Raw genomic sequence first — 17909 nt, forward strand, 5'->3', positions numbered from 1 at the left:
ATATACTCTATAGTTTCTACAGAATTCAGAGAGCAAGAACATAACCTTGCAGCGTAAGGTATCTTTTGATATTTCCCTTCTAAGACAGCAGAAGGTAAATGTGCACTTCTTGCAAGAGTAAAAGCTCTCCTTAGATCTTTGTTATCCAGATAAGTTAAATAAGGAGCCGGGGCAGTGATATATTTCTGGTGAGAGTAAGACAGACTGATTTAAATGAACAGACTGGCCGTTGAGAACTGGAGTAGCACCGCATCATCTGTGCTATAAACGAGGGTTCAGATCTCCTATCAGACGGTGACTTCAAGCTTTCAGCATCACCCTCTGCAACGTGGAGACAGAACTACTGTCCTAGTTTACAAGGTCATTGTGTGGGGACAGTGGATGTGACAGAGGACAGCTTTAAACGGGGATTGAATAGATTTATGAGGAGAGGTCTGTCAGTGGCTACTAGCCATGGTGACTAAAGGGAACCTCCATGTTCAGAGGCAATAAGCAGTTGAATCCCAACTCTTAAGAGGCAGCAGAAGAAGGCCTCAGTCTCTGTTCCATTTTACTGACCCAGCTGGGCAACTTGGTAGACCACTGTGTGAGACAGGATTCTGAATTATATGGACCACTTGTTTGATCCCGCAGAGCTCTTCTGATGTTCTCTATGGAATCCAGTCCCAAAGCGCACTGCCAGCAATTGCTGTCGGTAGTAATTACTCCATACTGCTAAAGCACTTAGATGAACGAGGATTTTGTCTGTGCAGATGTTTGGAAGTCCTGGCTGTGGCCCTTCTGGCAATGTGTTGGCTGTACTAAATGTGCCTTCCCCAGAAGGCAATGATGTGTTCTTTTGGACAGGCGAAGGAGGAAGTTCAGCCCCAGTTATTCTGCAGCTTGGTAGTTCCCTGCCTCCAGCTCTGCCCTCTCACAAACGGGGCTGCCAGAGTGTTACCACCAGGAACATAGCCAAAATATTTTCCTGAGTCGAGTTACCTGAACTACACTGGCTAAGGATCAGAACAAAGAGACCAGTGTTGTCCGGAAGCCTCCGCAAGGCTTGGAAAGAACGCGTACATACAAATGTGCTGATATTTTACATGGTTTCCTTATTGCCTTTGTCCCTTTTAAGGTTTAATGTAAGCCCCCTCAATGTTGAATTTATTAGCTGCCCAATGTTTAGGATTATACTTTAGTTAAATTAAGGTTTTGTAACTGTCAATTTAGGGTTAGGGTGAAATCACTTAATGTTACCCGAGCAGCAGCGGTAACAAGAGGGAGGGATAGCAATAATATGGAGAATCTGTGGGGCCTGGATCTAGCCCCTGGAGAATCCCCGCCCCCCCCGCCCCCCCCCCCGCCCACAGAACCATCTTGCATTGAACTTTAATTAGATCTTGATTCGTGTGAGCTGGTGGGAAGCCAATTATTATACATAATGAATCAACACAATCAAGAGGCGTTAACAGAATGTTCATAGTAAAGTTGTTATAAATACTCGGGATCTGGGTCTGAAATAAGAACCATAATAATAGGCCTGCAGCTATGTTCAATCCAGCCCTTCTCAAAACTTCTGAGTGTTTTAAAACTGGAGGGAGTGCCTTACTTATTACTCATGAAATGTTCCTCCCTTGAATTTCTATAGGAGGCACTGAGTTAGTCATGCTTCCTTTTGAGAGCTCAGAGCCATTACTTGGGCGGAAGCACAACAGACGCCGCTCTCTCTGGCCAGGACGTTGGTTTTGCCTGCGCATCAGAAGCGATGCATTTTTTTTTCTGATACGCAGAGACAAAGCTGAACTGATCAGAAGGAATCAAAACCAGTGGAAAGAGCTGTTTAAGAAGGGTAAATTGAAACTCAGGCTCATTCCGCACATGTAGAATAATGCACTTTCAAAGAGCACTGCTTCCAGTGCTCTTTGAAACTGTGCGGAATAGCAAAATCCACTTGCAAACAGTTGTGAAAGCGGTTTGAAAATGCATTATTTTGCGTGTGCGGAAGGGGCCTCAGATTGCAAAGCAAAGACGTGTGTTTCTTTTCTTGAGTCAAGATTCTGTCCAGTCTGGGCTGCAGAAGAGTAAAGGGGGTTCTTTCAATCTAAGAGTGAGGGTCAAGTTTTGTTAAGTTTGCTCATGTTCCTTTTAGTATCCTCAATCCCTCCACACAGGAATATTCAAATTTATTTAAATTTTAGGAACTAATTAGTGCATTGATTGATCATCAATGAATACTCCTTTGATTGATGGTTGGCCCCTAACCAACATGCTGCTATCTATTTATCACGTTTAAATTGTGCTCTTTGGCCAAAACTCACCTCCTGAAGAGGCTCACAGGGAACAAAGGCTGAAATGATGGGCAAATTACAGTCCAGTAGAAGGGAAGGGAGTCTCCGCAGCAGCTGGGACCAGGTGTTGGAGGGGGACGCCAGTGCTGAGAAGGACAGGATATGATCTAATTGGTCCTGGAAATACCACTTTGTACATCTCTGCTGGAAGAGGGCTGCAGCTCTTACCCAAGTGCAGCGTGACACCAAAACGCATCTAGAATAATGACCATGCATTTAACTCCCATCCCTGTAGCATCTGGTAATGTTTAACCATGACAGAGATCACAAAGTATTATGCCTATTCCACAGCTCTGGATTTTGCTGGTGGGTGGGGGGAATGTGATGTCCCAACCTGGGTAAGTGGTACTAGACATTGTGTACTGTAGAGGAAGGCAGAGATGCAGCTACCATTTGGGATGGACAGCAGTGGCGTAGGAGGTTAAGAGCTTGTGTATCTAATCTGGAGGAACCGGGTTTGATTCCCAGCTCTGCTGCTTGAGCTGTGGAGGCTTCTCTGGGGAATTCAGATTAGCCTGGGCACTCCCACACACGCCAGCTGGGTGACCTTCGGCTAGTCACAGTTCTTTGGAGCTCTCTCAGCCCCACCCACCTCACAGGGTGTTTGTTGTGAAGGGGGAAGGGCAAGGAGATTGTCAGCCCCTTTGAATCTTCTGCAGGAGAGAAAGGGGGGATATAATCCAAACTCCTCCTCCTCCTCCTCCTCCTCCTCCTCCTCCTCTTCTTCTTCCTCTTCTTCTTCCTCTTCCTCTTCTTCCTTTTCTTCTTCCTCTTCCTCCTTCTTCTTTTTCTTCTTCCTCTTCTCCTTCTTCTTCCTCTTCTTCCTCTTCTTCTTCTTCTTCTTCTTCTTCTTCTTCTTCTTCTTCTTCTTCTTCTTCTTCTTCTTCTTCTTCTTCTTCTTCTTCTTCTTCTTCTTCTTCTTCTTCTTCTTCTTCTTCTTCTGTCAAGCTTGGACCTGGGCTTCCATTACTTGAATCCAATCTACCGCACACGTTTCAGAGCACAGACTCTTTTTTTCTGAGATGCATAATTCCTGTATTTGGCCTTTTTGCTAGTGCTGGCAGAACCAGAAGCAACCACTGAGAAACATCCCCTCCCCAGATCCATTGTCAAGAATACAAACTTGCTGTTCGTTGTCAAGTATACAAACTTGCCACCATCTGTGGTCTCTTATTTCTATGCAACTGAGCACTTTTCTGTGATTGTCCAGAAATCTGAACACTTGAGTAATAGAGATTGTGTGTGTGTTTTGTTTTGCAATGCTTTGGGTGATGCAAATCCATTGGTGCACCGTTGTTTTAGAATTGTAGCTATTGTGCCAGGACAGTGGAATTGAGATGCATTAATCGTCGCTTCTTGCTAAATCCAGCTCCTTTTCGGGGAACTGTGCTGGGCTGCCGCGTTCGCTGGCCAGCTGTCCTCCTGTGCTTCCAGCTGGATTGAAGCAGTGCCAAGAGTAAGGCCTTCTTTGCTGTGCAACCTGCTCGCCGCTGGTTGTCTAATATATTAATGATGCGTGTGTTGCCTGCTTCGTTAACAAAGCCGGCGGCAACGGGCGAGCGATTTAATTCCAGGATGGAAGCCACCCTTTGCATGTGGACCCGGGCTTCCATCTGGAGTCCTGTGTCCAGTTCTGGTCGCCGCATCTCAAAAAGGATATCGAGGAGATAGAAAAAGTGCAGAGAAGGGCAACGAGGATGATTGAAGGATTGGAGCACCTTCCCTATGAGGAGAGGCTGCAGCTCTTGGGACTCTTTAGTTTGGAGAGGAGACGTCTGAGGGGGGTTATGATTGAAGTCTATACAATTATGCATGGGGTAGAAAATGTCGACAGAGAGAAATTTCTCTCTCTTTCTCACAATACTAGAACCAGGGGGCATCCATTGAAAATGCTGGGGGGAAGAATTAGGACTAGTAAAAGGAAACACTTCTTCACGCAACGTGTGATTGGTGTTTGGAATATGCTGCCACAGGAGGTGGTGATGGCCACTCACCTGGATAACTTTAAAAAGGGGCTTGGACAGATTGATGGAGGAGAAGTCGATCTATGGCTCCCAATCTTGATCCTCCTTGATCTGAGATTGCAAATGCCTTAACAGTCCAGGTGATCGGGAGCAGCAGCAGCAGAAGGCCCTTGCTTTCACCTCCTGCCTGTGAGCTCCCAATGGCACCTGGTGGGCCACTGTGAGTAGCAGAGAGCTGGACTAGATGGACTCTGGTCTGATGCAGCTGGCTTGTTCTCATGTTCTTATGTTCAGGGTTGCTGTTGGTATCTTGATCACTCTAAAAGGCAATGGAGGGAATTGTGAGACCCGCTTGCACAAAAGCCACATGAGATGGGGGCTATGGTGTTATGAGTGCCCCTCTGCCGGCCACCTTGGCCTCGTAGGGACTTGACTTCCCTTCCGAAACAAACAAGACACAACTCTGGCTTCTGTTCATAGGCTCTTTCTTTCCACCAGGCACTTAACAGCACTCCTGCAGTCTTGAGCCCCTGCCCCACACTGGCCTCTTCCCTCTTGCCCTGCCTCCCTTTTATTCTCCTCAGGAGGTTCCATCCCTCCTGGGAGCTCCCTGCTCCAGCCTGCTAGTGGCTGTTGAGGCCTCTCTTGAGCCCTGCCGGCCAGGGACTGGCTCTTCAGCTTTCCTGGCCCTCTTCCTTGATTGCAGCCTGGCTGGGGCTGTGTTGACCCCACACACACACACATTCTATCACTGCAGAGAACTGCTGATTGCAGCTTGACTAGGGCTGAGCTGCCTCCTTCCCATTGCCTGGAACTGTAGAGGCCTGCTGTTGCTGCTTAGGCCCGACTACCATTTCTCTGCAGCCCCCCCCCCCCCCGCTTCTGACTTCCTGGTTCTTTTTGGTAAGTCCAGGGTTGGAGCTGCCAGCTATGGGGTTCTCCAGAGTCCCTGGGAGGGCATTTGTGACAAGGAGGGGGGCAGAACAGGCTTCTGAGTGCTGGGAGGCAGCCCTGTCCCTGGACAGGTATGGAGAGAATTTGGGTGAAACTGAGAGGGAAAGCTGGCTGGATCCTGAGGTCATCGAATGGGCTGCAGTAAGCCAATGTGACTTATCTCCCATCTGGCCTGGCTATCTAGCTCATCCTGCGAAATGGTAGGCTGTTTTTAAAAACACGTTAAATGCAGAATTGTGGTAGAATGCGTGGTCATCTCTATGAGATCAGCCCTGACTGAGATAGCCCAGCTAGCCCAGCCTCATTGGACCTCAGAAGAAGAAGAAGAGTTTGGATTTATATCCCCCCTTTCTCTTCTGTAGGAGACTCAAAGGGGCTTACAATCTCCTTGCCCTCACAACAAACACCCTGTGAGGTGGGTGGGGCTGAGAGAGCTCCGAGAAGCTGTGACTAGCCCAAGGTCACCCAGCTGGCGTGTGTGGGAGTGCACAGGCTAATCTGAATTCCCCAGATAAGCCTCCACAACTCAGGCGGCAGAGCAGAGAATCAAACCCGGTTCCTCCAGATTAGATACACTACGCCACTGCTGCTCCTGGGGTTAACCAGAAGCTAACTGGGGTCAGCCTTGGTTAGTGTTGGGATGGAAGACCACAAAGGAAGTCCAGAGTCGCAACCGAGAGGCAGGTAGTGGCCAACAACCTCAGTTCATCCCTTGGTTTAAAAATCCTGTGAGGGGTTACTGTAAGTCAGCTGACACCAGAGGCGGAGCAAGGGGAAACTGCGCCAAGTCGCCCGCCCCGGAACGCCCCTGCCATGTCCTCTCGACAGCCCAGCCATGCCTCCGCCACCCCGTGGACACTACGCCACTGGCTGACACTTGATGACACTTTCTACCACCACCTGGTCAAGCTGTGATTTCATGTTTTTCTGCCACCTGGAATTCTCTTTCTGGTTTTCATTTTTAGAAGGTCACAGTAGACTCATTTCCTAACCAGCACAAGGGATGTGTGTCTCGGTTGCTTCCCATTTTGTCACTAAAAGACAATTAAAGCAAGACAATGGGAAGTGGAACACTGATTATTCTCAAGAGGGGAGAAATAAATGTAATGCAATTTGTTAATTTTAACACCAATACCACTTGCTAATTTATGTGACACAGCAGTTAAAAGAAGTGTTAACTATCCAGTATTTTTAATTAATATCTCTTGGAAGTCTTAAATGGCCAACTGTCATCATTAACTTTGCCCATTTAGGCCCCAGTAGAGTTGTTCCTTTGTACTTCCAACTGTAATCATTAGTTCCATTTCCTATTTTCCTGTGTTAAGTTAGAGTCGTCAAATGATTTCTCACAGTTGTATTCTAACCATGATTTTGTTGGGGTCCGCTTGACCCTGGTTCCCAATTAGTAACATTTCCCCCCTGAGTTCAGGAGTATTAAAATCTTTTGGAGAATCAGTATAGTCAAGGCGCTGTGGTTTCCGGGCTGTATACAGTGGTGGGATCCAAAAATTTTAGTAACAGGTTCCCATGGTGGTGGGATTCAAACTGTGGCGTAGCGCCAAGGGGGCTGGGCGGAGCACGACAGGGGCGTGGCCGGGCATTCTGGGGCCGGGGCATTCCTGGGCGGGGCTGTGGCAAGGACGCAGCCATTGTGCCGGTCCTCGGGCGGGAAACGAATGCACGCAGGCGCAGGCTGCCACGCACGCCAGTGCACATCCTGCTAGACTGCTTCCAGTTCTGCGCGCTACTGCTGAGAGGAGGGGCGTAACTAAGGCAAAAATCACGTGGCAAAATCACCAATTGGTAACCCCCTCTCGGCACACACAAATAATGAGTAACCTACTCTCGGGAACCTGTGAGAACCTGCTGGATCCCACCTCTGGCTGTATGGCTGTGTTCTAGCAGCATTGGAAGGGTACAGATGTGCAAGAAGGACCATAACCCACCGATAGAGAGAGGGCAATTTACATTCAGGGATGGGGATTTAGCTCCTAATTCCTGTTGCTCAAGGGCTCTCAGATCTCTTGCAGGTGGGCTTAGAGTAGGTGTTACAAAAAATCTGCCCTGGAGAGCTGCTGAGCAGACAATTCTGATCATGATGGATCAAGAGCCCGACTGAGTAGAAGGCTTACTATGTTTTTGAGAATCAGTGGCACAAGTCTAATTGGGCCCTTAGTCAAGGATGTGAAGGGGTCATCAGGACAGACAAAGCGAGATGTGAGATTGAAGTCTCACCTCAGACAAATCTTCTCAGACAGTTGCTTCCTCCCAGCCTAACCCCCCCCCCCACACATTTCACAGGGAGGGGGGCTATAATATTGTTGACCTGGATTTAACGGTTGGGAAGACTGCTTGAGGAAGCTTTTGAAGTTCTTGGCCTCGGCTGTGGTCGTTCTTCCGAGCTTGGAAGGAGGTCTGAATATTGAGCTGAAAGTAAGATCAAGTTTCCTGAGAGTCCCAGTTTTTGTTTTTACAAAAGTGTGTTTCTCATACTTACGCTTGAAAATTTATTTGCTTAGTTAATTTAGTACATTCATTTACTTTTTTCATTTATATCCCACTTTTTTCCCAGTGGGGACCCAAAACAGCTCACAACACTCTCCATTGTAGCCTCACAACAACCCTGCAGAAGTGTCACAAACAACAGGGAGAGCTGGATTGTTCCTCTAGATTTGAGTCTGGTAGCACCTGAGACACCAACAAGATTTTTGGAATTTAAATTTTTGAGTCTAACCTCTCTTAATCAGATACAAGTGACGAAGGGAACTTTGGCGGGTTATTGTGGGTTTTTCAGGCTGTGTGGCTGTGGGTTGGTAGATTTTCTCCTAATATTTTGCCCACATCTATGGCTGGAATCTTCAGAGGTATGTCACAGCAAGATATGTTTCTCCCTGCACAGAGAAACACATTTCGCTGTGACATGCCTCTGAAGATGCCAGTCATCGAAGAAGAAGAAGAAGAAGAAGAAGAAGAAGAAGAAGAAGAGGAGGAGGAGGAGGAGGAGGAGGAGGAGGAGGAGGAGGAGGAGGAGGAGGAGAAGTTTGGATTCATATCGCCCCTTTCTCTCCTGTAGGAGACTCAAAGGGGCTTACAATCTCCTTGCCCTTCCCCCCTCACAACAAACACCCTGTGAGGTGGGTGGGGCTGAGAGAGCTCCGAAGAACTGTGACAAGCCCAAGGTCACCCAGCTGGCGTGTGTGGGAGTGTACAGGCTAATCTGAATTCCCCAGATGAAGCAGATGAAACGTTAGAAGCTAAAGCTACAAGACCACAGCCACACAGCCCGGAAAACCCATAACAGACCGTGGGCTCCAGCTGTGAAAACCTTCGCCAATACGTGGAATTTGCAGGCTGATACCCCAAAAATCTTGTTAGTCTCTAAAGTTCAAATCTAATTGTTCTACCACAGACCAACAGGGCCACCCCCTGAACTGTCTTCATGGATTATTCACACGCTTATTTAATTTATTTTCAGTGGCTTCTTTACACAAGTTGCTGACACACACACCCCCCTCCCGGCCTCACATTCAGAAAATAGAATAAAAGTATTTACAACAACACCAATAAGATCAGTAGCAACTGGTAGGATTGCAAATGAAAACAGCCACAATTTGCACAATTTTTCCGGTGTGTGTTGGCGGGAGGCGGAATTGCAGACTGCTCCTCATGACTAGCCGAAGCAACGTTAAGTATTGAAATGATGTTAATGTATCCAGACGGAGATTACTGCAGAGTTTAGGATTTGCTTCCCCTCCTCACTTGGAATCCAGGCATGACCCTGGGGGGCGCAGGCTCGGCAGCCATTCTTCACTGACCACAGCAGTCGGTCAGTCTGCAGGTCATTTGCCATAGCTGGGCAACGTGTCAGCTACAATCACAGTCACACAAGCAGAGGTCTGTTGTGCAGCTTCTGTTCATGAGTTTCTCATTCCACAGGAGCAGCAGTGGCGTAGGAGGTTAAGAGCTCGTGTATCTAATCTGGAGGAACCGGGTTTGATTCCCCGCTCTGCCGCCTGAGCTGTGGAGGCTTATCTGGGGAATTCAGATTAGCCTGGGCACTCCCACACACGCCAGCTGGGTGACCTTGGGCTAGTCACAGCTTCTCGGACAAAGACTATTCACCTGCTCAATAATAGCGATGGCAGGATTACTGGAAAAACCGCTGAATTTGTATTAGAAGTGCTCAAGTCAAAGACATAATGGAAGTCTGACCACCTCTTCTGTACCAACCTTACGTGCTTTGTCCAGTTTCATGTCCTGTTTTAACACCGTCTCTGTCTTGTATTTTGTATTTTTCTGATATGCCTAATAAAGGTCAGTTGAAGTTGAGTTGACTAGCTGTGTTGTAGCCATTGTGATTTATTTATACCTGAGTGATGTTGCGCTGTAATGTAGTCGAAGGGGCTGGATCCCTGACCCAAGAGCTTCAGGCTTAAAATTTGGCAACACGGAGGGGGAAACAGGAATGGTGAAGGGGGACAGACTTGGTTGGCCGGGGGGGGGGGGGGCGTATTCAGAGTTAGCTTTTGAGGAGTAGTAAGAAGAAAAATAAAGGGTGGGTGTGCTGGCAGGAGCATGGGGCAGCAAGGAAGAATGGACAGGAGGTTGGAAGCAGGAGATCTCTGGCAGTTGAGGGAGAGCGTGTGTCGCTGGAGAGCAAAGCACCCTTGCTGCATCGAAGACGAATTTCCAAGCTGCAGCCCTGCCATTATGCTGTTGGGTCCAACCTCTTGCTGCCCCCCAGGGACTTCAGTGGGCATTATAGGAACTTGCTCCCTCTAGTGGTGCCTTGGTTACAAATATAAGGTTTCTGGGGGCCGTGAAATGCAGCCTGGGTTGTGCTTGATGTACAGAAGAAAATAAGTGTAAAGAAAAAGCACTTTACTTGATACTATTTACTCCAGACTTATGACTGTTGTAACTGAGACATAATGAAAACATTGCGACAGCAGACATATATCATCTTTCCTTCAAGAATTTGGTACATACTGGGACAATTGATCAATGTCTCATTGAAGAGTCTAATGTAGTGTAAATACCCAGGTGCCTTTGGAAGTGATTTTTCCAAATCAATTTATCTCAGTCATTTAAGATTACAACATATTATAATAAACATTATTTCTACTCTGGATGTTGGATGTTTTTAGTTTTGACCACTGAGGAAGGCCGTTTAGCCGAAACGCAGCTGGTTAGCCAGGGTCAAAAATTGTCTAATTGCAACCATTGATGTGTAAGCTAATATTTGTAATGCAGAAGCAAAAAAGACCTTCATACATATTATCGTGATGTTTAATTCTTGCTTTGGTCTCTGGGCCTTATCTTGGTTTTCTTTCTCTCTCTCTCCTATCAGGTAATATCAGCCGTCTCCAGACTTTCTCATCACAGCATTGCGCAAAACAAAGGAATCCGGTAAGATTTGCATTTGTTTCCCACCATATGGCTTTTAAAGATTAAGGGTGGGGGGTAGTTTTCAAGCTGACTTTTTTCTCCCAGTATGTAAACACGGGCTGCTCTGTGAAGTTGGGGAGAGCGGCGCGCGCTATTTATTTGTTAGTTAGTTAGTTTGTTTATTTGTTTATTTATTTATTTATTGGATTTTTATACCGCCCAACCCCCGAAGGGCTCTGGGCGGTGCACAACACAGATTCCACATACAAAATATACAGACAAAAAAACCCATTAAATTAAAATTTAGATTTAAATTAAAAAATTTTTAAAACACAGCGGTAGATTCAATAAAAATGGCGTCAGCAATAACCCCACTTAAACCCTCCCAAAGAGGGGGAACCAGGACAAGAATAAGTCCCCTAGATGACAGGGGGACTCTACTGTATACTGTTCCAACCCACAGCCACCTCTGAGATCCCCAAGAAGACGTTTTACCCCAGGTCCTGAAGTCAAAATTGCCCGTGTGGTACTGAACGTGGGAAGCATCCCTGAAACATTTGGCCGTTTCGTACATGCTCAAGTGAGCATGACAAGCAGCATGATGCTGTGTGTCGTGTTTCTAAGGGTTGTCCTGCCTATTAAAACATCTTCAATGCAGAGAAAAATATAGCCAAGCGTGCAGCGGGTGACCTTCCTTTCCACTGTGATCAGCATCTTGGAGCATATGGAGCATTTCATGTGCCTGAGCTTAAAAAATCGTTAAGGCGTTTTACAAGCCTGCCTAACTACGTGCATTTAGCTTTTGTAATTTGTGGCACAAAGTGGGAGGGGTGGGTGGGGGTGGGGTGGGGAGTAGCAGCATTTCTCTGCCAGCTTCTCTGCCATCCTGGTTTCAGACTCACAGATATTTCAAGGAGGAAGGGGAAGATGCCCATCTCATTGGAGATGAAATTGCAGGCAAGCATTTTGCTGAGGTGGCTTTTAAAAACTTTTTAAAACTAAAACTCTAAGAGGGAGACTTTGTTTAATTTGTTAAGAACATAAGAACAAGCCTGCTGGATCAGACCAGAGTCCATCTAGTCCAGCTCTCTGCTACTCGCAGTGGCCCACCAGGTGCCTTTGGGAGCTCACATGCAGGATGTGAAAGCAAGGGCCTTAAGAACATAAGGAAGAGCCAGCTGGATCAGACCAGAGTCCATCTAGTCCAGCTCTCTGCTACTAGCAGTGGCCCACCAGGTGCCTTTGGGAGCTCACCTGCAGGAGGTGAAAGCAAGGGCCTTAAGAATATAAGGAAGAGCCTGCTGGATCAGACCAGAGTCCATCTAGTCCAGCTCTCTGCTACTCGCAGTGGCCCACCAGGTGGGGGGGGGGTGGGGGGGGGGGGGGGGGGGGGGGGGGGGGAGGGGGGGGGGGGGGGGGGGGGGGGGGGCGGGGGGGGGTGGGGGGTGGGGGGGGGGGGGGGGAGGGAGGGGGGGTGGGGGGGGGGGGGGGGGGGGGGTGGGCGGGGTGGGGGCCGGCGGGGAGGGGGCGGGGGGGGGGGGGGGTGGGGTGGGGGGGGGGGGGGGAGGGCAGGGGGGAAGGCGGGGGGGGAGGGGTGGGGGGGGGGGGGGGTGGGTTGGGCGGGGGGTTGGGGGGGGGGGGGGTGGGGGGGGGGGGGGGTGGGGGGGGGGGGGGGTGGGGGGGGGGGGGGGTGGGGGGGGGGGGGGGTGGGGGGGGGGGGGGGTGGGGGGGGGGGGGGGTGGGGGGGGGGGGGGGTGGGGGGGGGGGGGGGTGGGGGGGGGGGGGGGTGGGGGGGGGGGGGGGTGGGGGGGGGGGGGGGTGGGGGGGGGGGGGGGTGGGGGGGGGGGGGGGTGGGGGGGGGGGGGGGTGGGGGGGGGGGGGGGTGGGGGGGGGGGGGGGTGGGGGGGGGGGGGGGTGGGGGGGGGGGGGGGTGGGGGGGGGGGGGGGTGGGGGGGGGGGGGGGTGGGGGGGGGGGGGGGTGGGGGGGGGGGGGGGTGGGGGGGGGGGGGGGTGGGGGGGGGGGGGGGTGGGGGGGGGGGGGGGTGGGGGGGGGGGGGGGTGGGGGGGGGGGGGGGTGGGGGGGGGGGGGGGTGGGGGGGGGGGGGGGTGGGGGGGGGGGGGGGTGGGGGGGGGGGGGGGTGGGGGGGGGGGGGGGTGGGGGGGGGGGGGGGTGGGGGGGGGGGGGGGTGGGGGGGGGGGGGGGTGGGGGGGGGGGGGGGTGGGGGGGGGGGGGGGTGGGGGGGGGGGGGGGTGGGGGGGGGGGGGGGTGGGGGGGGGGGGGGGTGGGGGGGGGGGGGGGTGGGGGGGGGGGGGGGTGGGGGGGGGGGGGGGTGGGGGGGGGGGGGGGTGGGGGGGGGGGGGGGTGGGGGGGGGGGGGGGTGGGGGGGGGGGGGGGTGGGGGGGGGGGGGGGTGGGGGGGGGGGGGGGTGGGGGGGGGGGGGGGTGGGGGGGGGGGGGGGTGGGGGGGGGGGGGGGTGGGGGGGGGGGGGGGTGGGGGGGGGGGGGGGTGGGGGGGGGGGGGGGTGGGGGGGGGGGGGGGTGGGGGGGGGGGGGGGTGGGGGGGGGGGGGGGTGGGGGGGGGGGGGGGTGGGGGGGGGGGGGGGTGGGGGGGGGGGGGGGTGGGGGGGGGGGGGGGTGGGGGGGGGGGGGGGTGGGGGGGGGGGGGGGTGGGGGGGGGGGGGGGTGGGGGGGGGGGGGGGTGGGGGGGGGGGGGGGTGGGGGGGGGGGGGGGTGGGGGGGGGGGGGGGTGGGGGGGGGGGGGGGTGGGGGGGGGGGGGGGTGGGGGGGGGGGGGGGTGGGGGGGGGGGGGGGTGGGGGGGGGGGGGGGTGGGGGGGGGGGGGGGTGGGGGGGGGGGGGGGTGGGGGGGGGGGGGGGTGGGGGGGGGGGGGGGTGGGGGGGGGGGGGGGTGGGGGGGGGGGGGGGTGGGGGGGGGGGGGGGTGGGGGGGGGGGGGGGTGGGGGGGGGGGGGGGTGGGGGGGGGGGGGGGTGGGGGGGGGGGGGGGTGGGGGGGGGGGGGGGTGGGGGGGGGGGGGGGTGGGGGGGGGGGGGGGTGGGGGGGGGGGGGGGTGGGGGGGGGGGGGGGTGGGGGGGGGGGGGGGTGGGGGGGGGGGGGGGTGGGGGGGGGGGGGGGTGGGGGGGGGGGGGGGTGGGGGGGGGGGGGGGTGGGGGGGGGGGGGGGTGGGGGGGGGGGGGGGTGGGGGGGGGGGGGGGTGGGGGGGGGGGGGGGTGGGGGGGGGGGGGGGTGGGGGGGGGGGGGGGTGGGGGGGGGGGGGGGTGGGGGGGGGGGGGGGTGGGGGGGGGGGGGGGTGGGGGGGGGGGGGGGTGGGGGGGGGGGGGGGTGGGGGGGGGGGGGGGTGGGGGGGGGGGGGGGTGGGGGGGGGGGGGGGTGGGGGGGGGGGGGGGTGGGGGGGGGGGGGGGTGGGGGGGGGGGGGGGTGGGGGGGGGGGGGGGTGGGGGGGGGGGGGGGTGGGGGGGGGGGGGGGTGGGGGGGGGGGGGGGTGGGGGGGGGGGGGGGTGGGGGGGGGGGGGGGTGGGGGGGGGGGGGGGTGGGGGGGGGGGGGGGTGGGGGGGGGGGGGGGTGGGGGGGGGGGGGGGTGGGGGGGGGGGGGGGTGGGGGGGGGGGGGGGTGGGGGGGGGGGGGGGTGGGGGGGGGGGGGGGTGGGGGGGGGGGGGGGTGGGGGGGGGGGGGGGTGGGGGGGGGGGGGGGTGGGGGGGGGGGGGGGTGGGGGGGGGGGGGGGTGGGGGGGGGGGGGGGTGGGGGGGGGGGGGGGTGGGGGGGGGGGGGGGTGGGGGGGGGGGGGGGTGGGGGGGGGGGGGGGTGGGGGGGGGGGGGGGTGGGGGGGGGGGGGGGTGGGGGGGGGGGGGGGTGGGGGGGGGGGGGGGTGGGGGGGGGGGGGGGTGGGGGGGGGGGGGGGTGGGGGGGGGGGGGGGTGGGGGGGGGGGGGGGTGGGGGGGGGGGGGGGTGGGGGGGGGGGGGGGTGGGGGGGGGGGGGGGTGGGGGGGGGGGGGGGTGGGGGGGGGGGGGGGTGGGGGGGGGGGGGGGTGGGGGGGGGGGGGGGTGGGGGGGGGGGGGGGTGGGGGGGGGGGGGGGTGGGGGGGGGGGGGGGTGGGGGGGGGGGGGGGTGGGGGGGGGGGGGGGTGGGGGGGGGGGGGGGTGGGGGGGGGGGGGGGTGGGGGGGGGGGGGGGTGGGGGGGGGGGGGGGTGGGGGGGGGGGGGGGTGGGGGGGGGGGGGGGTGGGGGGGGGGGGGGGTGGGGGGGGGGGGGGGTGGGGGGGGGGGGGGGTGGGGGGGGGGGGGGGTGGGGGGGGGGGGGGGTGGGGGGGGGGGGGGGTGGGGGGGGGGGGGGGTGGGGGGGGGGGGGGGTGGGGGGGGGGGGGGGTGGGGGGGGGGGGGGGTGGGGGGGGGGGGGGGTGGGGGGGGGGGGGGGTGGGGGGGGGGGGGGGTGGGGGGGGGGGGGGGTGGGGGGGGGGGGGGGTGGGGGGGGGGGGGGGTGGGGGGGGGGGGGGGTGGGGGGGGGGGGGGGTGGGGGGGGGGGGGGGTGGGGGGGGGGGGGGGTGGGGGGGGGGGGGGGTGGGGGGGGGGGGGGGTGGGGGGGGGGGGGGGTGGGGGGGGGGGGGGGTGGGGGGGGGGGGGGGTGGGGGGGGGGGGGGGTGGGGGGGGGGGGGGGTGGGGGGGGGGGGGGGTGGGGGGGGGGGGGGGTGGGGGGGGGGGGGGGTGGGGGGGGGGGGGGGTGGGGGGGGGGGGGGGTGGGGGGGGGGGGGGGTGGGGGGGGGGGGGGGTGGGGGGGGGGGGGGGTGGGGGGGGGGGGGGGTGGGGGGGGGGGGGGGTGGGGGGGGGGGGGGGTGGGGGGGGGGGGGGGTGGGGGGGGGGGGGGGTGGGGGGGGGGGGGGGTGGGGGGGGGGGGGGGTGGGGGGGGGGGGGGGTGGGGGGGGGGGGGGGTGGGGGGGGGGGGGGGTGGGGGGGGGGGGGGGTGGGGGGGGGGGGGGGTGGGGGGGGGGGGGGGTGGGGGGGGGGGGGGGTGGGGGGGGGGGGGGGTGGGGGGGGGGGGGGGTGGGGGGGGGGGGGGGTGGGGGGGGGGGGGGGTGGGGGGGGGGGGGGGTGGGGGGGGGGGGGGGTGGGGGGGGGGGGGGGTGGGGGGGGGGGGGGGTGGGGGGGGGGGGGGGTGGGGGGGGGGGGGGGTGGGGGGGGGGGGGGGTGGGGGGGGGGGGGGGTGGGGGGGGGGGGGGGTGGGGGGGGGGGGGGGTGGGGGGGGGGGGGGGTGGGGGGGGGGGGGGGTGGGGGGGGGGGGGGGTGGGGGGGGGGGGGGGTGGGGGGGGGGGGGGGTGGGGGGGGGGGGGGGTGGGGGGGGGGGGGGGTGGGGGGGGGGGGGGGTGGGGGGGGGGGGGGGTGGGGGGGGGGGGGGGTGGGGGGGGGGGGGGGTGGGGGGGGGGGGGGGTGGGGGGGGGGGGGGGTGGGGGGGGGGGGGGGTGGGGGGGGGGGGGGGTGGGGGGGGGGGGGGGTGGGGGGGGGGGGGGGTGGGGGGGGGGGGGGGTGGGGGGGGGGGGGGGTGGGGGGGGGGGGGGGTGGGGGGGGGGGGGGGTGGGGGGGGGGGGGGGTGGGGGGGGGGGGGGGTGGGGGGGGGGGGGGGTGGGGGGGGGGGGGGGTGGGGGGGGGGGGGGGTGGGGGGGGGGGGGGGTGGGGGGGGGGGGGGGTGGGGGGGGGGGGGGGTGGGGGGGGGGGGGGGTGGGGGGGGGGGGGGGTGGGGGGGGGGGGGGGTGGGGGGGGGGGGGGGTGGGGGGGGGGGGGGGTGGGGGGGGGGGGGGGTGGGGGGGGGGGGGGGTGGGGGGGGGGGGGGGTGGGGGGGGGGGGGGGTGGGGGGGGGGGGGGGTGGGGGGGGGGGGGGGTGGGGGGGGGGGGGGGTGGGGGGGGGGGGGGGTGGGGGGGGGGGGGGGTGGGGGGGGGGGGGGGTGGGGGGGGGGGGGGGTGGGGGGGGGGGGGGGTGGGGGGGGGGGGGGGTGGGGGGGGGGGGGGGTGGGGGGGGGGGGGGGTGGGGGGGGGGGGGGGTGGGGGGGGGGGGGGGTGGGGGGGGGGGGGGGTGGGGGGGGGGGGGGGTGGGGGGGGGGGGGGGTGGGGGGGGGGGGGGGTGGGGGGGGGGGGGGGTGGGGGGGGGGGGGGGTGGGGGGGGGGGGGGGTGGGGGGGGGGGGGGGTGGGGGGGGGGGGGGGTGGGGGGGGGGGGGGGTGGGGGGGGGGGGGGGTGGGGGGGGGGGGGGGTGGGGGGGGGGGGGGGTGGGGGGGGGGGGGGGTGGGGGGGGGGGGGGGTGGGGGGGGGGGGGGGTGGGGGGGGGGGGGGGTGGGGGGGGGGGGGGGTGGGGGGGGGGGGGGGTGGGGGGGGGGGGGGGTGGGGGGGGGGGGGGGTGGGGGGGGGGGGGGGTGGGGGGGGGGGGGGGTGGGGGGGGGGGGGGGTGGGGGGGGGGGGGGGTGGGGGGGGGGGGGGGTGGGGGGGGGGGGGGGTGGGGGGGGGGGGGGGTGGGGGGGGGGGGGGGTGGGGGGGGGGGGGGGTGGGGGGGGGGGGGGGTGGGGGGGGGGGGGGGTGGGGGGGGGGGGGGGTGGGGGGGGGGGGGGGTGGGGGGGGGGGGGGGTGGGGGGGGGGGGGGGTGGGGGGGGGGGGGGGTGGGGGGGGGGGGGGGTGGGGGGGGGGGGGGGTGGGGGGGGGGGGGGGTGGGGGGGGGGGGGGGTGGGGGGGGGGGGGGGTGGGGGGGGGGGGGGGTGGGGGGGGGGGGGGGTGGGGGGGGGGGGGGGTGGGGGGGGGGGGGGGTGGGGGGGGGGGGGGGTGGGGGGGGGGGGGGGTGGGGGGGGGGGGGGGTGGGGGGGGGGGGGGGTGGGGGGGGGGGGGGGTGGGGGGGGGGGGGGGTGGGGGGGGGGGGGGGTGGGGGGGGGGGGGGGTGGGGGGGGGGGGGGGTGGGGGGGGGGGGGGGTGGGGGGGGGGGGGGGTGGGGGGGGGGGGGGGTGGGGGGGGGGGGGGGTGGGGGGGGGGGGGGGTGGGGGGGGGGGGGGGTGGGGGGGGGGGGGGGTGGGGGGGGGGGGGGGTGGGGGGGGGGGGGGGTGGGGGGGGGGGGGGGTGGGGGGGGGGGGGGGTGGGGGGGGGGGGGGGTGGGGGGGGGGGGGGGTGGGGGGGGGGGGGGGTGGGGGGGGGGGGGGGTGGGGGGGGGGGGGGGTGGGGGGGGGGGGGGGTGGGGGGGGGGGGGGGTGGGGGGGGGGGGGGGTGGGGGGGGGGGGGGGTGGGGGGGGGGGGG

The 17909-nt window shown here is 62.5% G+C and overlaps 1 protein-coding gene across 1 annotated transcript in view; it reads left to right on the plus strand.

Annotated features, from left to right (window-relative positions):
• VAV2 (vav guanine nucleotide exchange factor 2) overlaps positions 1-17909 on the plus strand; it is a 235683-nt gene that overhangs the window by 109340 nt on the left and 108434 nt on the right. Inside the window, exon 3 of the mRNA XM_048512184.1 lies at positions 10599-10657. Within this exon, the coding sequence (XP_048368141.1) occupies positions 10599-10657 (59 nt within the window). The remainder of the gene's footprint in view (positions 1-10598; positions 10658-17909) is intronic.

Source organism: Sphaerodactylus townsendi, linkage group LG12, assembly GCF_021028975.2.
Source record: "Sphaerodactylus townsendi isolate TG3544 linkage group LG12, MPM_Stown_v2.3, whole genome shotgun sequence".
Taxonomy (NCBI): domain Eukaryota; kingdom Metazoa; phylum Chordata; class Lepidosauria; order Squamata; family Sphaerodactylidae; genus Sphaerodactylus; species Sphaerodactylus townsendi.